The sequence below is a fragment of the Monodelphis domestica genome, chromosome 1 (assembly GCF_027887165.1).
Source record: "Monodelphis domestica isolate mMonDom1 chromosome 1, mMonDom1.pri, whole genome shotgun sequence".
Taxonomy (NCBI): Eukaryota; Metazoa; Chordata; class Mammalia; order Didelphimorphia; family Didelphidae; genus Monodelphis; species Monodelphis domestica.
Window position 1 is genome coordinate 514781880 of NC_077227.1, and position 24884 is coordinate 514806763.

Here is a 24884-nt window from a genome sequence, read left to right on the forward strand (position 1 = left end):
AGAGTCTCTTGGGTAGAGTTCCTGCCCTAGAGCATCAGCACCTACATTGAAGGCCCCATTGTGTCCCCAGCCCCAGGCTGCTCACGGAGGGTTGGGCAGGGGCCCTGTGGTCAAGGTCCCTTCTTGATCTCTTCTCATCTAGACTCCAAGATGGAGCAGAGAGTGCCTTTCCTCGGCAGTGCTGAACCAGAGTGGCATTTCCAAGTTACTAAGTGAGAAGGAAAGAGAATGGACAGGGAAGGGAAGGAAAGAAGAGCGGAAAACCGGGAGAAAATAAAAGAAACAACGGGGGAGAGAAGACGGGCAGCAGTCTCGGTGATGATACTCATTCCTTTATTGTTGATTTTGTTCATCTGAACAGGGCTAGGGCTGACAGCTTGCTGGCAGCACCACATGGCAGGTGTACGACAGCTCAACAGAGAGGCCTCCATCCTAAGCTGGGGCGGGGACAGAGGATAATATTTATATATATATTTATAATACGTCCTGTATATTCTTATGTATAGAGTGACAAGAGGGCCATCAGACGGATAACGCCGGACTTCTAAATAAATACCATAGCAACAGGCACGGAAATTTGGTCCTAATCAAGGCCTGTACTTTATGTCTGATCCGTTAGAAGGAAAAGAGAGACTGAGTCGTTGCACCCCCATCAGCCCTGTCCCCAAAATATTTTACACTGAGTGTGAAGAGTCCCCTTAGTGGAGTAAACACATCCATCCACACACACGCACACACACATAGGTGATAGGCAGGTGGGAGCTCCTCTCGAGACCTCAGGTCCAGAGCCTCAGACCTGGGGGTGGGGAAGTCAGGGATTGTGCTATAAGACGGAGGGACCAAATGACCAGGGAACAAAGGTGATTTGGAGAGAGTCCCCACCTTCGAGCAAACAGGAAAAGATGACAGTAGCTCCGTGCCCTCCACCTTGGGAAGGCTCAAGCAAGAGTGAAGACTTTACAGGGTTTTATTCTAAGACTGGGAGGTGTAGAGAGGAAGACAGATCCTGGCCTCCCTGATCTCCAGGAAGCCTCCAGCCAGCTGCCATGTCAGCCCAAGTAAAACCCTCCTGTTTTGTCTTCTGATTCAAATCCTTTCCTGCTCCAATATAATTATTTCCCTTGAAGAAGAGGGGCTTGTGACCAGAAGCAAGCAAGGGGGAGGGTCCATGAGGGCTGGGTTCCTTAAGGAAGCTTGAAGGGAAAACATCCCAAAGCCAAAGGAGAAAGGCAGAGTTTACAGCTAAGAGAAGAACAGGGACTGTGGATGGGGACATTTCTCTAGGAGCTGGGAATCAGGGCTATGTGAGGGAACAGTGTCACCCCTGAACACACCAAATGCCATCTGGCACTGGAGACCTCGGTTTCCTCCAGCAGATGGGGGTCCCTTTTCTGTGGGTGTAATCGGGAGAATCTGAAAGACTTTATGAAAAGAAGTCACATGAAATTAGATGAGGATAGGAATGGAGGCAGATAGAAGGAAATCCCTAAACTAGTGATTCCCAACCTTTTGGAGGTCATGACACTCATCATTTATTTGATTCATGAATTCTATTCCTCCCCATCAAGTGTGCATTAAAAAAGATTTTTAAGTCAAAGTTGTTTGTTTTTTAGAATTCTGTACATGTTCAGAAATGAGACACCATTGACCAATATAACAAGGTTTGGGAATTACTATTCTAGGGACTAATTCACATAACAGCTGCAGAGGGACTGACTAATTTTCAAGAAGGCAGTATCCCCAAAACCTTGGATTCAGAAGCAATAAGTAGTATTAAGCAAAGCTGGTAAAGAGAGTGCCTGGGTCCTCTATCCCTATGCTGAAATATGGAGGGAAGCACCAGGTATAGAGAGCTGATTTTTTTTTTTCAAAGTCAGATTGGAGCAGATCTTTCTTGCAGCTTAGAGTTTGGGTCTCCTCAGTGGCTGTGACAAGACACGGCATCTTAGACATGGAGAACCAATTGCTCTTCCCCCACCCAACATGTCTTCAATTAGAGCTTCAGCTCTCAAAGATTCAAAAATGGCAGCAACTGACTTCCCTGGCCCTAGCCCCAGAATCCAGTGCAAGGGTTGAGAGGAAATGAAGGAGCCGGGACTTTGCATCAAAGCTGAAGGTTGTGGCCTGATGCAATGAGGTCATTTGAGGCCTTGGAAGTGTCTTGGAGAAGAGCTGAGAGAGGCTGCTTGGGCCCCAGAGAATAAAAGCTCCAGCCCCTGCAGCTCAGCAGCACCTCAGGGCTCCCTGGTTCAGCCTTCTGGACCCACCACCATTGTCAGGAAGCTTCGTATCCTCTCTGGACAGCCAACATCCTTCTACCATCAGAAACTTCCTGGTGGTGCCTCTAAGTGCCACAGGAGATGGAGACCACGGCATGGGATGTGTAGCAAAGAACACTTTCTCAGGCACTGGCCGCCTTCCCTTCAAGAGGCAGCCCACACGGGCCCTGGCTTGAGGCCCATCTGAGAGGTCCTGGCAAGAGGGAAAGGAAGCTGCCCAGAGACTGCTGCCAGGCCCAGAGGCCTCGGTGAAGGTCATTTCCCCCATACCAGCTGCGCTCCATGAATAAATAACATTAAATAAATAAGGGAGGCTAACAACTGAAGGCAGGGGGACATTCTGCTGGAGTCTCTCCCCCTCATACACCCACACCCACGTACACACGCGCACACACACATGCACACACACAGAGCCGCAGATGAGATGTTTTGAGGCTGGCTGCCCGTATCCCCCGGGTCTGTGGGGGCAGGCAGTGTGGTCCTCGCGGGTCGTCACTCATGGGCCAGCATTGTAGAGGGGCGCAGAGAAGTGGAGGCCAGTGGGACATGCGATGTGGAAGAGGGCAGCAGCTGAGGACTCTGGCACCTGGTGGGAGGAGTGGGTAGGAAGGTGGAAGAAAACACAGGACGCGTGTCAGGTAGGTCTAGCCTATCCCTTATGCTCCTTTACCCCCCTCAATCTGTAACTCTTGCCTCGGATACCAAGAATCTGTGCCTCCCAATAGACCACCTGCTCCTCTAATCCTCAGATCAAGTTGGCACCCCAATGGCCTCTGGATATACTGACCAGGACCTGGACTTTCGGACTTTAGAGGTGGCAGGTCTTTCAAGGAAGCTGTCCAGACGCATAAGCCTCTCCATGTGCAGCGCCCGGGGATCTTGTTCTTGGTCATGAGAGAATTCAACCTCAAAGACGGCTGGAGGGGACACATCCAGTTCCAGGAATAGGATGTTCTCTGCCTGTCCCCAGAAAAGTAAAACCAGATATGGGTACAGATGTGCCTGGCACCATATGCCTTCTCTGTCCCTAGCTAATATTCACTGATGGTGGCAATGAATGGCCCTGGGACAACGCGTCTGTGCTACCTCAGCAAGGTCTGAAAATGACACCCTCTGAGTCTGAAACCATGCCCTGCATTGTAGGCATGGCCGATGCATTGAAAAGTGTTTCCTCAGCTGTACCTTTTAGTTGTGAAAGAGGGCTCTTGTGGGCTGAGGAGGAATTGTTGACAAGTGACATGATGTAAAAAAAAAAAATATATATATATATAATATATATATATGTACACACATATATACATATATAAAGTATGTATTTAATTAATTGAGACTGGGTCTTCTTCTGGCATCATTCACAGGCCAGATCCCCCTATTAGTGGCATGAGAGCTTGACCTACTCTGTTTCTGACTGTTCTTCCTTAGGCAACCCGGTGGCTGGCTCCTTGCTCCCAGGGACTCACTCTACCGTTGCCAGACTTGGCGCAGAGTCCTGATTGAGTGAGCCCATTGTAGCTCAGAACTCTCAAGCCCAGGAGATTTGTCAGCTTCAGCCTCCCAGGTAATGAGAATTATAGGCCTATGTTGTCCTGTCCAGCTATGTACTGAAAAAAAAATTTTAAGTATACACCCATCTGTTACTGCTCAACTGAAGCTTTAAGCTTCCATAGTCACATATGTAGCATATCACAAAATAAATTCCTGCGTGGCAAGAAGGGCAGAATTTCCTAGCATTAAAATATGTACAAGAGGCAGCATTAATGGCCTAGAGGACAGACAGCCAGCCTCAAAGTCAGGGAACCCTGGGTCCAAGGCTTGCCTCTGAAACTAGCTTCAAGAATTTGGACAAATCTGACAGTCTCTTACTGCCCCTGTCCATTCAGGAAGACCCTATGTTGTTAAAAAATAATAATAATGTGGATTGAGAGCCAGGTCTAGAGACAGGAGGTCCTAGATTCAAATCTGGCCTCAGACACTTCCCAGCTGTGTGACCCTGGGCAAGTCACTTAACCCCCATTGCCTAACCCTTACCACTCTTCTGCCTTGGAGCCAATACACAGTACTGATTCCAAGATGGAAAGTAAGGGTTTAAAAAAATAACAATACTTATACATCTATGTGAATTGAGTTTGATAAGTATCTCTCTCACTGGAAATAGATTTGGAATCTTTAGGACTTGGGATCAAATACTAAGCCTGATACCTGGATAATCTTGGGCCAGTCATTTCTGTCTGTGGGGCTTCAGTTACCTCATTTATACAGGAAGGATCTGAGCTAGATGAATTCTAAGGCCCCCTCTTGCTCAAAATAATATGACCCTTTCTCTTTGTGGTACCCTGCCCCCAGTTTTGGCTCTAGTCATGAGTATGATGGAGTAGTCAGTGATGATCACTCGTCATAACTTCCTGTGAAACCTTTCCCTTCCCTTCCATTCCTTCTTCTCTTACCCTGTATCTGGGATGGGACCCCATTGCCATGGCAACCCGGGCATATTGGCTGATAGGTCTCTTGTAGCCCACTGCTGAGGTTGGCCGTTTCTTCATTTGGCTGTTATTGCTGTAAGGGAGAGATGGTATCAAGGTGAGTTTCCTGTGTGCACAAAGGAACGGAGACAGCATGAGGGATTAAGCAGTCATTAATGTGTCCTGCAGACCTCCAACCCTGCAGGCTCAGTTATTTCCTCTTTCTCATTTTGCTGCTGTCTGTCCATTCTAACCCAAACTTGGCCCAGACAGTTTCATATGTACCATCTGTTCCCAATTTTCTAAGCTAAAGAGGAACAAGGATGGTGTAGGGGACTGAAATTCAATATCATATGAGCCAAGAGATTTGCAAAATTCTAGAATCTATGGTTGAGAGACTTACCTCAGTGACCATCTCATCCAATCCACACCCCACACCCCCAAATTATACGCCTTACAATGTACCTGACAAGTGCTTATCTAGTTTTGTTTGAAGACCTCCTAGGAGAGGGAATAATCTGCCATTTCTAGAGACAGTCCACTCCACTCTGGACTGCTCTATTTGTTGGGAATTTTTTTCTGACACCAAGTCTAAATTTGTCTCTTTGCAAATGCTTCTGGTTCTGCTTTCTGGTGCCAAATAGAACAAGTCTGAAAGTTCTTCTTCGTGACAATTCTTCAAATATTTTAAGACATTTATCATGTCTCCTGAGTTTTCTCTCCTCTAAACAGCTTCAGACCCTCTCCTCCATCCCAATTTTCAACAAAATAACTAAAAGTCATTTTATTGAAAGGGCAGCTATGTGGCACACTGGATAGAGTATTTGAGACTCTCTTCCTGGGTTCAAATCCGGCTTCAGACACTAACCATACAACCCTGGACAAGTCACTTAACTCTATTGACTTTAGTTTCTTCTGTCAAATGACCTGGAGAAGGAAATGGCAAACTGTTCAAGTATCTTTGCTAAGAAAACCCCAAAATGGGTCATGAAGAGACAGGACTGAAAAACAGACAAACAACAACATTATTGGTATAAATCTGCCTTTTTCTGGTAGATAAGAATGAATATAGGCCTGGGTTTGAAGTCCAGGGAAGGGTCTCATTGCTATTAATCAACCAACAAACATTTATTTCATTCATTTATTTCATTTATTCATCTATTTATTTACTTATTTATTTATTTATTTGTTTATGTATGTATGTTTTTATTTAAACACTTACCTTCTGTTTTAGAATCAATTTTGTGTATTGGTTCCAAGGCAGAAGAGTGGTAAGGGCTAGGCAATGGGGGTCAAGTGACTTGCCCAGGGTCACATAGCTGGGAAGTGTCTGAGGCCAGATTTGAACCTAGGACCTTCCATCTCTAGGCCTGGCTCTCAATCCACTGAGCTACCCAGCTGCCCCCACCCCCAACAAACATTTATTAATAATCACCTGTTAGGTGGGCCAAGAACTCTCTTAAGTATTAGGGTTACAAATATGAAAATGAAGAAATTACTGCCCTCCAGGAGCTGACATTCTGCATTCTTACATGGTTATGAAGTTAATATTGCTAACAGTATAGATGAAGAAAGGTTCAGCGAATACTTTGTTAATTGAAATTAGAATTTCCAGCTTCCACGTCCTATAATCATTTCTTAATTTAAAAATTTTTTTAAAGTTTTTAACTGTCTTATAATCAATTCTGTTTTTTGATTCCAAAGCAGAAAGTGGTAAGGGTTGGGCAACAGGAGTTGTGACTTGCCTAGGATCATACCAGGCCTGGCTCTTTATCCACTGAGCCGCTGGGCTGCCCCGATCTCATAATCTTTTAACAGGAATCTAGCTTCAATTCAATCCAACAAATATTTAAGGGCCTATTATGTCTACAAACATAATGGGGATAAATTAGTATGCATAGTGTCTGACTTCAAGGAACTTACAGATTTATAGGGAAGCCACACCTGAAAAGTCAAATAGTAATATTGGGTATTAATAATAACTAGAATTTATGTAACATTTTGAGGTTTATCTCACAATGACCCTGGGAGACACATGCTTTATTATCCTCACTGTACAGATGAAGAAAGTAAGGCTGGCAGGAGTGAAGTAACGTGTCTAGGGTTATGCATCTAGTAAGTGTCTGGATCCAGATTTGAATTTGGGTCTTCCTAAACTCCAGATCTGGCACTCGATCCACTGCACCAACTGGCTGCCTGTGGTGAGGGTGCTGGGTTTGGAGTCAAATGATCTTGGTTTTACTACCTAGTACCTTCGTGGTCTTGGCCAAGTTCCTTTACCACTCAGCTCTCTATAGTCTCTTTGTAAAATAAAGCGGTTAGACGAGCTCGGTGTGACTTTGGGATGGTCACTTAACCTCCATGGACTTTATTTTCCTTATCCAGAAAATGAGAATGTTGGTGTAGTTGGTCTCTATGGCCAAGCTCTGAGATTGAGTAACTAAAAGCCTGCAAGGTCTGCCCTATACCCATGACCTTATTTACCTTCAAAAGGTGATACCTTAGCAGTGAAATAGCCAAAAGGTTGTCATTGGGAAGAAGACCCAGAAGCAGTTGGACCTGGATTATTCACCTCTGGCTATGCAGTCTTTCAGTAACTGAATAGGCAACCCTGGAAGGCATCAACAATGCTTCTATTTCTGCAGTGGGAAAGTAATGGAAAATTATGCAACTCGCAACCAGCCAATCATGTGCTAGGAGCTCTAGGCTCCACCAATAAGGCGGCTCCCACTTGGGCAGCCCCCATTGATCCCTTGGCATTGACTGAGATAGGTCATAGAGTACAGACTTGGGTAATGGATGACTTTGGCTTCTGCTTCTGAAGGATTTGGGGCAGTGTCAGGAAGAGTAAACAGCAGAAGCAACTGGGGAAATTATTTTTGCTCCTTAGGCTGACAGAAAGAGGGAAAATGCATCTTGAAGTGAAAGGGCACAGGAATGAAAAAGAAATAAAAGATCTCTCTGAGCCCTGCTTATCCAACAAGCAATTATTAAACATGCAGTAAGCAGTGTGCTAGAATTCAAGAAGCTGAAGGCTTTTCTTCTAATTTCATCAGTATAGGGAGTGCCATGGGGTGGCATTCTTTCTACCGTGGGCAGATGACAACCCATGGATAATTTTGATCTAAGTTCTAGGAAAATGCTGGAAATTCAGAAGGTTGAATGACTTGTCTTTAGCCACACATTTTAGGGCATATTTGAAAGAAGATTTGAGGCTAGGTCTTTCTGACTCCAAGCCCAATCTTCTACCTACTATTCCACTTTACTGTTAATTCTGGAGAGATAGAAAGACAAAGAATACTTTTCAAAAAATCCCTCAAAGCACAGGGAGGGCACAGGGAGTAAATTTTCACTACAGTCTTAGTTCCCTGAAAATTGTAGAAAGGGACAATGTTGAAGGAGAGAAAGAGATTGAAAGAAAAAGGCAGAAGAAGGGAAAATAATAGGAAGAAGCAAAGGAAAAATGAGCAAAAAGTAGGGAAAGAAAAGGATGAAACTGGAGAGGAGATCAGGAATGAAAACATACTGAGATTCAGCTCTGGGTATGACTCTTCCTTGCAGCCTTTCCTGATTTCCTCCTTTCCCTCCCCACTCCCATCTAAAAGTTGTCTCCTACCTTAAATTTTCCTAGAGCATTTTGTCTGGATCTCTTCCTCTGACCTCAGCACTTCCCACCTAGTATCATATTTATGAAAGAGAAAGCTTTCAGTTGTTTCTTAGCCTTTTGGCTAAGACCAAGTGAGAGAGCTCTCAGACTTTGACTGATGATATCTATATATGAAAGCTTCAAAATGTAACTGGGAAGGTAAGAGAGACAAAAGCTTTGTCTATTGGGTTCAGCTTTGCCTCAGTCTTTCCCCAACCCTCTCACCAAATGCAAGAAGGGAAAGGAAGTTTGAAGTTGAAAACCCCCAACAATTAATGGGTTTGGCGTCTGGGGCAAAAAAAAAATATTCTGCTGAGGACATAGAGGTCTTCTAGACAAGAATCTGAAAGACAGCAGATAAATGACTCTGAGAAAGGCTTTCCCCTAAGGTTACCATTGGCTGTATGGCTAAAGTGAAGGCTGTAGCTTTTCTGAAATAGCTACAAAATGTGCCTCCAGCTTTTAATGAAAAGAAGAGCCAGAAACCTACTCTTTTCATGAGGGAGAGATAGTACTATAGGTAAAGATTTCAGCTGAAGCCAGAAAGCAGAGAGAAGCCCTGAAGTCATATGGCTAGTAGGCAGCAGGCCAGCATCTCCAGCAGTGATGATCAGGGACCAAGTCCAGAAGAAGCAGCATGATGACATTACTAGAAAAATTTAAAGGCCCTCCAACATTGGGGGCATGAGTTGTCCCTCCATATCTGTGCATCCTGGCCACTAGTGTTCCCTCCATATCTGTGCCTCCTGGCCACTAGTGTTCCCTCCATATCTGTGCATCCTGGCCACTAGTGTTCCCTCCATATCTGTGCATCCTGGCCACTAGTGTTCCCTCCATATCTGTGCATCCTGGCCACTAGTGTTCCCTCCATATGGATCTCTAGATGTGCATCCTGGCCAAACATACTCCGTGTGTGTGTCTCTATCCAAGTTTCTAGCCATATATTTCCCATGTATGTACCGCTCTACATATGTTCTATGTCTGTCCATCATTCCTGCTGCTGGTCTGTATATTTGTGGAAAAGGGCTCTTGAGGTTGATGAGGGAAATGTTTTATTTCCCACTAGAATGGAAATTCCTCTAGGGGAGGGTCTGTGCCATTTTAAAACTTTGTACACCCAATATTTTGTGTAATGCCTTACATATAATAGGTGCTTCATAAATGTTAGTCAAAGGGAAACTTACTCATTTGCAACCATCATTTCCTTTTCTAAATTTGAATATTATGTGGTGGAAAAAAGATGGTCTTAAAGTCAGCAGACCTGGACTCAATTCTTGCTTTGATTACTAGCTAATCACACAGTCTTGTGCAAGTTCCTTATCCTCCGCGAGCCTCAGTTTTCTCCTATGTAAAATGGGAAAATACCACCTTCATCATGTGTCATGATGTTTTAAGGATCAAACGAGACAATGCATGTGAGACTTTTTTATAAACTATAAAGTAATACATGCTATTAGTTGTGTTTTGTTTATGGCAAAGGGGAAAACCCAGCAAACATCAGAAATCATGTCTGTGGCCAGAGCTACAGGTGAGTGATAGTTGGAGTCTGATAAGTCATCTGGTACACTAACTAGCTGTGTGACTTCAGGTTGGATCATGGCCTTTTTGAGCCTCTATTTCCTCTTCTAAAAAATGAGGATGTTGTCTGCTCTACAAATCTTGTAGGACTTTTTTTTTTTTAAGCCCTTACCTTCTGTCTTGGAATTAATATCAAGTATCCATTTCAAGGCAGAAGAGCAATAAGGGCTAGACAATGGGGGTTAAGTGATTTGTCCAGGGTCACACAGCTAGGAAGTGTCCAATGCCAGGTTTGAACCCAGGATCTTCCATCTCTAGGCCTGCTCTCAATCCAGAGTCACCTGGCTGTTCCCTCACAGGACTTCTTCTAAAAGGAGGATATATAACAAAAGATATGATAATGTTCCCAAGAAAATAAGATAAGAGTAGCTCATACTTGTATAGTACTTTAGGGCTTGTAAAGCACTTTACAGATGCTTCCTTATCAGATCCTCCTAACTGCCAGGACTTGCCCAGGGTCACAAAACTAGTGTGGGAGTGTCTGAGGCAGAAAGCAAGCTCAGGTCTTCCTGACTCCAAGCCCAACAGTCTCTCCTCTGTACTACCTAGCTAAAAAGCCCCAAACATTACAACTCCAAGTACTGTTGCTAACGTTATAAATAACACAGGTGGGAAGATTTTTTTTAAAGTCTGTCTGCTGGAACCCTCCTTAGAATGTGAATCCTAATCAGCGGCTGGCTGGCATAACACACCCCGTCAAACTACAGATGACCAGAAAAGAGGCCCACAAAGGGTCTGAAGGGCCCAAACCTTTGGGGGGTCAGGGAGGTTCCGAGGGCCAGGGCTGAGCTTGCTGATCCGGCCTGTCTGGTTCAAGGCTATTCGGAGGCAATGCAGGATCACTTAGAGAGGCCCCGAGGACCGCAGGCAGGACAGCAGTGTGAATGTCAATGCCGGGCATGCAAACTGACACAGGGCTGTTGGCAGCACAGTGGGGGAAGGGAATGTGCTATGTTTTTTCTGTCTCATGACATCACCCGATTAGGTAAACAGTCCTGCAGGTCCAGCGCCTGCCAGCCGGCCGACCAAGCTGATGAGAGATGCCACAGATATTCTGGGAGGTGTGCAGAGAAGTCTGTCTGCAGAGAATAACAAAACCTCGGCGCTACCCGAGTCCTGCTCGCCCTGGTCTTGCCCTAAGCAAAGAGTATGACTTATGGCCCACTGCACAGAACGGAGCTCATCTTCCCTGGAGGCGACAGACTGCCCTGGCTGGAGCCACATCCCCAGGGAGGCCTCAAGGGCTGGCAGGACCATAGCTTGAGAGCAGTGTGGCAGAATGGGCCGTGGAGTCAGGAAGATCTATGCCTAAATCCTGCTTCTCCCCTGAGTTCTGGGGTCAGTTACCTTTCCTAATAGAGCCTCAGTTTCCTCACTTGTAAAATGAGAAGGTTGGAGGAGATGACTAAGGTATGGGAATGATGATGTGGGCCCTACACATCTCATAGGACTTTTTTTTTTAACCCTTACTATTTGGGGTAAAGTGACTTGCCCAGGGTCACACAGCTAGAAAGGGTCTAAATTTCCCTGCTCTAAATCTATGATCCTATAATCCTTATTAACACTTCAGTTTGTCCCTTAGGCTTCATCTTAAGGGTTGAAGGCTGTTCCATTACAGACTAGATCTCACTACTGTCGCCTCTACTTTCACCTGTCTCTGTATGTTAACTATCCAAGCTATCACCCAACTCTCAGCACCATGTCACTTTTCTCCTAATTTAGAAGTGTCGAACACATGGTCTGGGTCTGCATATGGCCAATAACACTGGTGAGTGTGACCCAGAGTCAGGTTAAATTAAAATGTTTCTTATCTGGGTTTAATCTGTTAAATTAAAAGAAAAAGAAAGAACTCTATAAATATACATTCACATATATTACATATGAATGTATTTATATAAAGAAAATTATATGTTATATGTATGTATATATAACATATAATTATATATGTATATATAGATATACATATACTTATATTAGACATAAATATGTAATAAAATAATATATTTATTATGTAAAATATATTTTCTATATATAATATACAATAAAGAAAAGTATATATTTGTTATATATTTTATATGTATATTTATTATATATTATATATTTATTATGTATAATATATTATGCATTATAGATTTTCTTTATATAAGTTTTCTATATATGTTTCCTTTATAAATATATAATTTTCTTTATATATGTTTCTAAGATAATATATGGCTCACAGGCATCCTTATATATGGTTGGGTGGCCCCCATCTATATTTGAAATGGATCTAGTTTATCCCACTCCCTCTTTTATAAATAAGAAAACTGTGCCCAAAGAAGTTTAATTGATTTGCCCAAGGTCACACAAGAAAGGAGGAAGAGCAGAGATTTGAACCCAACTCATCTGACTCAGAACCCTCTGTTATATCAAGTCATGGTTGGAGATGGTTTTAAATGGAATTTGCCTCCTCCTTTTTTACTTGTATCCACCTTGGCAAATTCAGACTTCTTCCTAGTTTGCCCTAGCTCTTATTTGCTATTTCTAGCATTTTATCTTCTATATACCAGGTACCGCTATGCCTGGCACCATTCTTCAATTTGTTCCATCCATCCAAATGTCTAACACAATGGCACAACATTTGCATTCCTCACACGAGGTTTGAAAATGACATACTCCTTCCATGTGGCTACTGGAGGCTTTGCACATTCATTCTCCTATCCCAAAATCAGTGGCTCCCCATTCTCTTCCTCATAAAATACAAGTCTCTTATCCTGGCTTTTAAAGACCCGTGAGGTCTAGATCCAATTTGCCTTTCCATCATTATTTCATACTTTTTGTTCCTTCCAAATTAGATTTGTGGCCATTGTTCCATCTTAAACTGTATTTTTCTACTTCTGTGTATTAGCACAGACCATCCCCCATGCCGGGGTAGCAAGGTGGTATAGTGGACAGAGCTTGAGTCAGGGAGACCCGAGGTCAAAACTGACTCACTTATGACTGTGAGATCTTGGGCAAGTCGCTTCATTCTATCTCCTTAGTTTCCTCATCTGTAAAATGAGCTGGAGAAGGACATGGCAAACCACTCCAGGATCTTTCCCCAGACAACCTCATACACAAGTGAAATAACCCAACAACAACAAATTGCCCCTTCCTAGATAACACTCCCTCTTCATCTATCTGCTAAAACTTTTCTCTTCCTTTAGCATCAGTTGGGACGTCACCTCCTCCATGGCTATTTGCCCCTAAACCCCCAACCCTAGCCGGAAGTGACCTCTTCCTCCTCCTCACATCTTTTCCAATCACTTAGTTGCACTGATCCCTTCATACTCTAATTTGTATAATATAATATTGATTTGAGAACGTCTATGAAATCAAAAGCCTGTGAAAAGCAGGGAATGTTGTTTTTCCTCCTTGGTATCCCCAATATCTTGCACATAATAGGTCCTCAATCAGTTTTTTTTTTAAACCCTTACCTTCCCTCTTGGAGTCATTACTCTGTATTGACTCCAAGGCAGAAGAGTGGTAAGGGCTTGGCAATGGGGGTTAAGTGACTTGCCCAGGGTCATACAAGTGGGAAGTATCTGAGGTAAGATTTGAACCCAGGACCTCCTGTCTCTAGGCCTGGCTCTCAATCCACTGAGCCACCCAGCTGCTCCCCCCTGCCCCCAATCAGCTTTAAATCTATGGTTGTGTCCGTTTGCTGAATAATTAAATCACCATAACATATGCAACTTGACTTTCCCTGGTGCCAGGGAGGGCAGAATTTTCTGACACTACAAATATACATTTATGGAAAAAAAGCAATATTTAAAATGTCCCTTGTTGTATGGAGCCTGCTCTGTGTTAGGCCTTTAGAGGCCACGTGACTTTGCCTTGACTCTAGTCTACGCACTCTAATTCTTTCCCTTTCTCTGCCTCATTTTTAGCTTCCTCTCACCAGGATCTTATGCATGCTTCTCTTCTAGGTCTCTTTGCTTCACACTGATCTATGGAGGCATCCAGCGACAGTCTTCAGGTGTGAAGAGCTTCAGGTATGAAGGAATTTGGGTGACACTATGTCTGGGTCTAGAGGGGGGAAGAGGAGTCTAAATTTGGCCTCAGATACTTATTAGCTGTGTGGACTGGGACACATCATTTACCTCTCACTGCCTCAGTTACCTTGACTGAAAAATGGGGGATAATTTTATATAACCTCTCAAATGAGAAAATATTTGTAGACTGCTTAGCACAGTGCCTCGCACATGGTGGCCACTTGATAAATGTTTGTCCCCCCTCCCCCCAGCTCTTCTAGGGGATGGGAGGGACCTTGGTGGCCGCAAGCTTTTGCCACTAGGATGAAACCATCTGAACTTTCAGTACAAATTCTATTCCAAATGATTTCTTCAATGACAAGGAGTTTAGTCTCTGTCACATCTCCAAAATCGTTTGCAGAGAAGCCACTTTGGAGGGTGGAAGTAGTCATGGCAGAGAAGGGTCTATGTGAGGATATAGGGAACAAGACAGAAGGACCAGAGGTGGTGCAAAGCCCAGGGAGCCTGCCTGTAGTTGATGTCATATAGCATTAGAGAAACTGCCAAATGTGTAACAGCTAGAAGATTGTTGCCATTATTTTAAAGGAAAACCCCTGAGGAGAAACTGTCCAAAGAATATGTCATCTGAAGTAAGATAGTAAATATAATTAGAGAGCTGGAAGGGACCTGAGAGGTCATTTAATTCAGAGAAAGGTGTGAAACACATAGCCTGGGGCCACATAGGGCCCATGTCACTCCCTAATATAGCCCAAACCAGATTAAAATGTCATTCTTATTTGATTTTAATGAGCTGATGTATTCTTTTTTTTAACCCTTATCTTCCATCTTAGAATCAATGCTATGTATTGGTTCCAAAGCAGAAGAGTGGTAAGGGCTAGGCAATGGGGAGTTTGAACCCAGGACCTCCCATCTCTGGGTCTATATCTCAATTTGCTGAGCCACCCAGTCACCCTCTGATGTATTAATTTTTTTAAAAGAAAAATATAAACACATGTGGTTCTCTAAGTCAATATATGGCCCCAAGTCTGCTTATGTATAGTTGAGTGGTTCTTGTCTCTTTTTTAAAAGACTTATCTAATCTATATCATCCCCATTTTACAAATGAGAAAAACTGTGACCCAGGAAGATTAATGCCTTTTCCGAGGTCGTATAAGAAAGGAGGAAAGGCAGATGAACTCAACTTCTCTGACTCTCTCAGAGGTCTGGAACTCTTTCTATTTCGTTAAGATGGCTTTAATTAGAATTCCCATGCAGTTTTAGAACAAGATCACTGGGGTACAATGGAAAGCACCTGACTTGAGGTGAAAGTGGATGCTCTGAGGAAAGAAGGCTACCCTAGAGCTTCCTGGAAAAACATCTGCCATTCACATACCTCCGGATTACTATGTGTGAGAAATACAAGGCTGTGAAAATTCATTTGCAAATGAAATTTGTAATTTTCCACAAATAAAACCTTCCACTAAATAAAGCCCTGTGCCTCCGAGCACAGACCATAAGCTGCAGTCTGTGGAGGGACAGCTAGGGGGCACAGCACCAGGCCTGAAGCCCGGAGAACCTGGGTTCAAATCTAGCCTCAGACACTTCCTAGCTGTGTGACCCTGGGCAAGACAAGAGTAAGGAAGAAAATGTCTTTCACATTTGATCATAAATCACTGGCCATGAGGTTACAAGAGTCTTGTTGCCTCTCAGTGTAGACTTTATTTACATGTACTTATTCCATAATCACAGGATCTAGTTGTATAGAATAGTAGCTATTAATTATTATTAACAATCATATAATCATCATAATGTTAATACTTGTTAATATTAGTATTATTGTTAATAGGAACATAAATATCTCAAATATGTATGAAAAGATAGGATGATGCAGGGACATAAAAATATCAAACTTGGAGTTCATAGAACTGGGTTTGAGTCCTGACTCAGCTACCTGTATGACCTCTGGCAAGTTGTTGCATCTCTCTGGGACTTGGTTACCTTATTTGTAAAACAGGAATAACAATTCTTGCACTAGCTACTTCAGACTGTTACTGCAAGAATCAAATGAAAATCATGCACATGAAACCACTTTTATTGTTGTTCAGTCATTTTAGTCATGTCTGACTCTTTGTTTTCTTGGCAAAGATACTGGGATGGTTTGTCATTTCCTTCTCCAGCTCATTTTACAGATAAGGAAACTGAGGCAAACAGGGTTAGGTGACTTTTCCAAGTTTACACAGCTAGTAAGGGTCTGAGAAGAGATTTGAACTGAGGAAGAGGAGTTTTCCTGATTCAAGGCCTGGAGCTCTATCTACTGTGCCCACTTAGCTGCCCCTATGAAACCACTTTCAAACCAAGAAAACCCTATTCAAACAGGAGGCACACATTTCTGAATGCTACTTTTTTCTCCACCCTTAAATAACCCAAAATATTCTTGTTGGCATAACTTGGTGGCCCAGTACAAACTGAAATAGCCAACATTTGCTAATTCTACAGCTTGAAGGAAGCCCTTCTGTGGAAAGAAAAAAAATGTTTTAGTGGTTAGTGCTAGACTTGGAATGAGGAAGAATTGGATTTTAGATCCTTTCAAAACCCTGTTCTTACTAGTTGTCAACTCTACCTCAGATAACCTTTGCTAACTTTCAATGAGTCTCAGTTTCTTCATCTGTAAAATGAGGTTAATAAAAGCTGGGATCCTCACAGGGATGTTTTCAGGCACAAATGAGATGATTTATGTGCTACAGTATTAAAAATGCCAGCCTTGGAGTCAGAAGCCCTGGGTTCAAAGTTAGCTTCGAAAGACTACTCCCTGTGTGACCTTAGGCAAGTCATATAATTTTTTTGGCCCTCAATTTCCTCATTTGTAAAATGAAGGACATAGACTAGGTGCTTTTTTTAATTCTTTCCACCCCTAGATCTCTGATTCTGTGCAAAGCACTTTGACATATATATGAAAATATGTGTACATATATGTATATGTAAATATCAGCTATTGATTAATACCCAAAATGATGCCAATGAAGAATAAAGTATAGAGGTTCTACTGGGGCAGACCATGAATCTGATACCAGCTTTCCTGAATTCAGAAAGACATCACCAGAGTGTAACCCAAACCAGATTAAAATGGAGTTTCTGATTTTAATGTGTTGATGCATTAATAAAAAAAAGAAACTGATGAAACATATGTGATTTTTCTAAGTCAATATTTGACCAACACTGGGGGATGAATTTTTTGAGAGAGTAACTCATTAACTAACAACTTGTTAAAACTTTAACTGCTGCAGGGAATAATTGTGACCTGCATTGGAACTGACGGACAACCAACATGGTTGAAATCATAGATCCCTGATGTATTTCAGAAGCAAACAGAATTCTAGAAATGAAAGGGTGCTTGCTTTTTATCTGGTCCAGCCAGTTTCATTAAATTTGTGAATTACTTAAGTGATGAAAAAAATACAAGGAAAGATGAACACTTTCTTCCTTAACATATACTCTGGTTGTAATTCACAGTTATGTCAAGGTGTTTAGCTCTTCTCTTCAATACAATGATCTAAGACAATTCCAAAGGATTTGGGATAAAAAATGCTCCCCACTTCCAGAGAAAGAGCTATCAGATCACTTTCTTTTTTACTTTTCCCTTTATTTTTTTTGTACATGTGCTACCAAAGCAAGCACCCTTTATTGGGGGGGGGAGGGGAGGATTTGGTCTGTTTTATTTGACTAAATGACTAAAATGGAAATATATTTTGCATGATTGAACATCTGTAACCTATACCAAACTGCTTACCATCTCAATAAAGGAGGAGGAAAGAGAGGAAGGAAGGGACAAAATTTAGAATTAAAAAAATTTAAAATGCATGTTAAAATTGTTTTTACATGCAATTGGGAAAATAAAATATTATTTTCTAAAAAATAATGTCAAGTTGGCAGAGGCCTTGCAGATAATATATCCAAACTTTCTTATTTTACAGATAAGGAAACTGAGGCTAAGAAAGTTAAGATGAATTTCTAGAGTCCTACAGCTAGTTAGACCAGAGCAAGAAGTCAAGCCTTCTGGCTCCCAGTTCATTGCTTTTCCCACAATATAATTATTTTGCTTGGATTTAGTAATAAGCCTTGCTAAAATCAACTGTTTTTCACCCCCCCCCTTTTTTTAAACCCTTACCTTCTGTCTTTGAATTGATACTAAGGATCAGTTCCAAGGCAGAGGAACAAGAAGGGCTAGGCAATTTGGGTTGGGTGACTTGCCCAGAGTCACATAGCTTGGAGGGGTCTGAGTTCATATTTGAACCCAGAACCTCCCATGTCCAGGTCTGGCTCTATAATCACTGAGCAATGTAGTTGCCCCTCAATTCCTTTTTCTTAAGGTGATTTTTTTCTCCCTCCTTAGGGTTTTGATACAAAATCTGCCACCTCCGGTATTAGGCCCTTCCTGAGTCCCCTGTTTCTACCATTTCTTCCTTTTTGAATTGGTTTATACTTTCCCTGTGAAATTACCTTATATTTATTGTATATTGATAGGCACTATAGTGTAGGGAACAGAGAGGAGGCCTTGTGGACCCCAAGAGTTGGGTTTAAGACCTGACTCAGATGGATTTTGTTTCTATGATCCTGGACAAACCATTTCACTCTCAGAGCCCCAGGAAAAATTTCAAGTAATGTATAAGTGACATATGTGTTTTGGCAGTGGTATTACACTAATGAATTTCACATTCCATTACAAAAAAGCACATGGAATATAATGTCTTTGAATTCAATTTTAGTCTGTGCTTAGCACAGTGTATGTCACATGATAAACAGTTTATTGACTTAATGTTTAGTTATTTGAGTCCACGTTGCATTTCTCCAATAAAATGTAAACTCATTAAGAGCAAGGACTGTTTCATTTAAGCCTTTCTACCCCCGATGCCTTGCACATAGTAGGTGCTTAATAAAAACTTAAAAATTGCCACAAAGTCAAATGTAATAAAGAGAAGTATTTCTTTCCCCTATTGATTCATCCTATTTAATCAATATCTTTTATCCCCACACTTTCATTTTGAGTATTTTCTGTTCATAGGCAGCTTGTTAAATATTAATCTATAACCACATTAAACCAGTCACTCCTAAGGACACATCCAATATAATGCAAGGTTACGCAAAGGGGACAGATTCCAAAATTAGAAAAAATAGCTGTTGGAGGACAAAATTTTTCTAAGTCCAAGAACTCAATTATCCCTTGGTAGGGGAGTTGCTAAGAGAGTTTAATAACTCAATTCTTAAGACTAAATGTTAACATGGTCTTTAAATTTAAGTCAGATGCTAGAAGCTCAGAGTAGCTTCTTTAAAATGTGGAAAAACCTCCAAACAAACGACAGAGGTGATGTGAGGTAGAAAGACTCCCCAGAATAGGTCAGGGACATACCTAGGGGTTTCTGGCTCCTGCTGGTACTACATAAGCAGAGCTGAAATTTCTGGCAAATTAAATCTCAAAGCAGGCTGTGGAATCAAATTTCATTTCTTCTTTCTCTTTTCTTTTTCACAGCTAAGCTCCCCAGATGAGTGCTTGTTCTTCCAGTTTCTGCTTCCTCACCTCCACTCACTTCTCAATCCCTTACAATCTAACTTGTGAGCTCAGTCCTCCCTGAAACAGTCTCTCCAAAGTAACCAGTGAGCTCCAATGACCTTTTCTCAGTCTTCATTTGACTTCTGTGCAGCTCTTTTCTCCCCCTCTACCAAGTTCCTTCCAAAAATCAATGTTTTTATTTTTACAACATGGTCGTTTTTGGATAAATCCCCTCCTTCTACTCTTCACATACACACCAGCACTAAGTCTTCCTTTGTAACAAAGAATAATTAGGAAAAATCAACTAATTTGGCATCTGGATTTGTATGGAAAACTGTATACCAACAGCCCCTAACTGTTCTGACTGTCAACCACTCCACCCCCTTGAATGCTTTCTCCTCCCTTGATTCTGTGACACTTCTCTCTTTTGGTTCTCTTCCTGTCTATTTGATTGATTCTTTGTCTTGGTTTGTTCATCAATCCATTGCTCAACAAACACTTATCAAGGGCCTCTGATCACATAGTTTTCTTGCCCACAATGTCTGGGCATTGCCCAAGTCTCTGTCTTGGGTCTTCTTCTCTTCCTTGGTGATATCATTAGGCCCAATGAGGCTTAATGATCATCTCCTTGTAAACAAATCCCAAATCTATATAAGCAATTCTAATCTTTCCTCTGAACTTTAGTCCTGCATTACCAAATGTTTTCTGGACAGCTCCACCTGGATGGTCCATAAACATCTCTGACTCAACCTAAGCACAACAGAATCCATTAAAATTTTCCCCAAATCCAACTCTCCTCCAAACTTTTTATGTTAACGGTACCACCATGTTTCCAGTCAACCAGGTTCCCAGGTTTAGAATGATGCTCAAATCCTTCTTCAACAAACATAACTAATTGGTTGCCAAATTTTGTAGGTTTCTACCTCTGAATCATCTCTTGTGTCTGTCTTCTCTCCATTCATATAGCCTCTGCTCTAGAACAGACCTTCATTCCTTCTTGACTAGAATATGGCAACTGGACTAGTCTTGCTGCTTCCAGCTACCATTTCTCTAATTCTTCCTCCACATAGCCAACAAATTGATATTTCTAAAAACAGATCTGACCACTTCACCCCCCTGCTTTTAAATTTTCAGTGATTCTCTGGTACCTCTAGGATAAAATCCATCATCCTCACTCTTCTATTAAATCTTTCCACCATCTGGCTCCTTCCCACTTACTTTTCCAAACTTACTGCATAGTATTCCCTTTCATACACTCTCTATTTCTGTTACACTAATCTCTTATTTATCTAATACCCAATGTTCAATTTCCCCATCGCTGTGCTACCATGCCTAGAACACAATCCCTCTTCATGTTGCCCCTCTGGATTCCCTAATTTTCTCTAGCTTAGGTGCCATTTCCTACACCAGTTCTTTCTTAAGTCCTCCTGGTCATTAACAATCTCTCCTTGAAGTTGCTTTGCATTATTTTATATACATTTTGCATTTGCTTATCTGCATAAATGCTATCAGGGAGTTAAGTGGTGCAGTGGAAAGAGCACTGGGCTTGGCCTCAGACACTTAGTAGCTGGGGGAACCCGGGTAAGTCACTTAATTCTTAACTGATGGCTTTGTAATTCCTATAAAATGGGCTAGAGAAGGAAGAGCAAACTTCTTCAATAGCTTTGCCAAGAAAACTCCAACTGGAGTCACGGAGAATCAGACATAACTGAAATTACCCAAGACAATTATATATCCCTATGTATGTATTAAGTATGGGTTACATATGTATGCGTATATACATAAAATATATGTACTATATGTTTACGCTGGCAGATGATAAGCTTCCTGAGGACAGAAACAACTTTATTTTTATTTGTCTTCCCAGTAGCCATCATAGTGCCTGGCATATACTATGCATATAAAAATGGGTATTGAATTGAGGGCAACATTTGCTAGGCATACGTGTAAAAGCCTGCCCTTGAGTTCAAGGGCAAGGCCTCGGATAGTCCTGCCCTTCTCTCCCCTAGTCAGACCCTATCTGGAATTTAGTGTTTCGTTCTAAGCACCCCCTTTTAGGAAGGACAGGGATAAGTTGGAGGAGCGTGTGCAGAGAAGAGTGACCAGGATGGCGAGAGGACTTTTTGGTGTGAGAATGGGAATGTTTAGCCCAAAGGAGAGAAGACTAAAGCAGAATATACTTCTTAACTTCAGGTGTGGGAAACCAATGGAAGAGGGATTAGATTTGCTCTGCTGACCTTGGAGGACAGAACTAGGAGCAAGGAATGGAAGTTACAGAGAGGCAAGATTTCAGTTTGCTATAATTAAAACTGTTCATAAATGGAAAGGGCTACTTTCCAATGTATTTCCTATCTCCATCCCACCATTTCCCAAAGGGCCTGGGCAGGGGCTACATAACCATTTGTTAAGGATGTTGTAGAGGGATTCCTAATTCAGATGTGGGTTGAACTCTAGGATTCTGGAGTACTCTTAGCACTCAAACTCCAGAATCCTGGACCCAAAGCTGGAGCTGACTGACAAGGGCTTTTTGAAAAGAAAAGTAGAATCAAAGACTGGCACAACTGGAAGTAACTTTATAGTCACCGAATTCAACTGCCTCATTTTTCAGATGAGCAAACTGATTTTCATAGGGTCACACAGTTTGTTAGCGACAGATCCAAGGAGACCCAAGTGTCCTTATGCCTCTTCCAAGACTCTTTCATTGCATCAAATCTTTTTTTTTTTAAGCCCTTACCTTCTATCTTAGAATTTATACAATATATTAGTTCCAAGGCAGAAGAGCGATAAGGGCTAGGCAATGAGGGTTAAAAGACTTGCCCAGGGTCACACAGCTGGGAAGTGTCTGACAACAGATTTGAATCCAGGACTTCCCATCTGTAGACCTGGCTCTCAGTCCACTGAGCCACCTAATTGTATCCCCCCCCCCCAAGTCTTTTTAAAGCTAAGGCCCATAAAAAGAATGAAAATAATTATGATGATAATAATGACTCACATTTATATAGGGCTTTGAGGGTTGCAAACCTCTTCTTACACATTATCTTATTTGAGAGAAGAATAAAAGATAGGAGGTATTGTGGTACAGGGGAAGGAGTACTGGGTTTGGAATGGAAGCCTTGGGTTTGAATCCTACTTGGGCAAGTAACTTAATCTCTCTGGGTCACATTTTCATCAATAATACAATGAGAAAGTTGGATTAGAAGTCTTCCAAGGACCTATGATATCCTATGACTAAAAGAGAGAAAGTACTGCTCTGTAAGAAATAATGGACAGCTTGCTTAAAAACAAACTAGAAATACCTACATGAAATTATGAAAAGTAAAATGAGTAGAACTAAGAAAACATTACAAACAGCTACAGAATTAATGTTTGGAGAATAACCTTCGGATAAAGAACTGATAAATAGAAACATGAAAGACAGTTTACATACATATATTTTGTCAAATGATGCCTTCTCTAGTGTGACAAGGAGAGGGAGGAAGGGAGATACCTGGAAATTTTGATGTAACCAACAAATAAATTATTAAAATTCTCAAAAACAGAAAGTTAACAGTTAAGAGATAATAAGTAAAAATGCCCAATTATATCGTAAGGAATTTATTTCTTTTTTCTAAAAACTGTTCCAAATGTTCTGTCTTAATATGGTTTTAAATTTCTAGCTTAGCTTTTTAAAAATGAATAATCTTGTCATTAATACAGCTGATTGTAAATCTGGGACTGGGGCAAAGGGACGTTGAAGTAGGTGACCTCCAGCTTTTATATCTATGACGCTCTGCCCCACCTTAGGAGTCTCAGGGTGTAGCTCATGGGAGCAAGGCATCCTACCACCACCTGGCGGCAGCCAGCCCAAACTTCAGGGAATTAACTCCTGATGGTACAAAAACAAAATAATGGCACTTTGTGGCAGCCTCTAACTCCAATCAGGGTCTCAGACTGTGTAAATGAAGGATGGAGCTATTCTCATCCAAAATCAGGGAATAAAGAGGTCCCTGGGTTTCACTTGAGAAGGTGACCATGCCTGTCATTCTCTCCCTATTCCACTGCAGGAATTCTGAGGTTGAATCTGGAGATGATCAAAGAGAGAAAGCTTGGAGGAACCCGGGGACAAGCTAATCCAACTCTCTCTTTTTAAAAAATATATTGGGTTGGGGCAGCTAAGTGCTCAGTGGATTGAGAGGTAGGCCTTGAGACAGGAGGTTTTGAGTTCAAATCTAGCCACAGTATTGATTCTAAAAGGGAAGGATTTAAAATATATATATATATATATAATTATATATAATTATATTTTTATGTGTATATATTTTTTAAATCTTTACCTTCATCTCTCTCTATATACATATATACATACATATATAGATATAGACATACACACACACACACACACACACACACACACATATATATATATATATATATATATATATATTGTAAATCGTAACATTTCTTAGACTTATAAATGTTGGAAATTTCACCATTGGGAAATTTCATACTTGAAAAATTTCCTATTGATAGTGGGAACTCAACATTTCTTAGACTTATAAATGTTGGAAATTTCGGGAAATTTCCAACATTTATAAGTCTAAGAAATGTTAAGGTTTACAATATATATATATATATATATATATACATATATATATATATATATATATATATATATAAATAAGAGGGGCAGCTAGATGGCTCAGTGGATAGAGAGCCAGGTCTAAAGATGTGAGGCCCTGGGTTCAAATTTTGACTCAGATCTTTCTTTTATTTTCTTTTTTTTTTTAAACCCTTACCTTCCTGGAATCAGTACTGTGTATTGGTTCCAAGACAGAAGAGTGGTAAGGGCTAGGCAATGGGGGTCAAGTGACTTGCCCAGGGTCACACAGCTAGGAAGTGTCAGGCCAGATTTGAACCCAGGATCTCCCACCTCTAGCCTAGCTCTCAATCCACTGAGCCATTTAGTTGCCCCCTCAGACCTTTCTTAGCTAAGTGACCCTGGGCAAGTCACTTAACCCAAATGCCTAGCCCTTACTACTTTTCTGCCTTGGAACCAATATTTAGTTTTGATCTAAGATAAAAGATAAGGTTATATATAGAGTTTATATGTATATTACATATATATATTTTATCAAATGATGCCTTCTCTAGTATGAAGAAAGGGAAGGAGATATCTGGGAAGATAGTACATATCTATATATATTTATATTTTTCATTTTTAAACATTTATTTTAAGATATTTTTCCATGTTTCTATGATTCCTTTTCTTTCCCTCCCCCTTCACCCCCTCCCCAGAGCCAACAAACAATTCCACTGGGTTGTACAAATATTATCAGTTGATACCTATTTCTATATTATTCATTTTTGCTTATAAATATATATTTATAAAAGCAACAGAGGACTAGA

At 41.4% G+C, this 24884-nt stretch overlaps 1 protein-coding gene and 1 long non-coding RNA gene across 3 annotated transcripts in view; one reads left to right on the forward strand and one right to left on the reverse strand.

The window, feature by feature from the left end:
- Positions 1 to 316: 316 nt before the first annotated feature.
- KIF3C (kinesin family member 3C) overlaps positions 317 to 24884 on the reverse strand; it is a 64252-nt gene continuing 39684 nt past the window's right edge. The window contains exons 6-8 of the mRNA XM_001370792.3: positions 4724 to 4832; positions 3067 to 3239; positions 317 to 2865 (exon numbers count right to left, since the gene is read on the reverse strand). Of these exons, the coding sequence (XP_001370829.1) occupies positions 2772 to 2865; positions 3067 to 3239; positions 4724 to 4832 (376 nt within the window). The 3' untranslated portion in view covers positions 317 to 2771. The remainder of the gene's footprint in view (positions 2866 to 3066; positions 3240 to 4723; positions 4833 to 24884) is intronic.
- The window catches only part of LOC107650650 (uncharacterized), a 52201-nt gene continuing 30101 nt past the window's right edge, over positions 2785 to 24884 (forward strand). Inside the window, exons 1-3 of one of the 2 annotated variants that reach the window (XR_008915459.1) lie at positions 2785 to 2917; positions 3029 to 3837; positions 13910 to 13975. This is a non-coding gene — a long non-coding RNA (uncharacterized LOC107650650). The remainder of the gene's footprint in view (positions 2918 to 3028; positions 3838 to 13909; positions 13976 to 24884) is intronic. The other variant, XR_001626330.2, reaches the window with a different exon arrangement.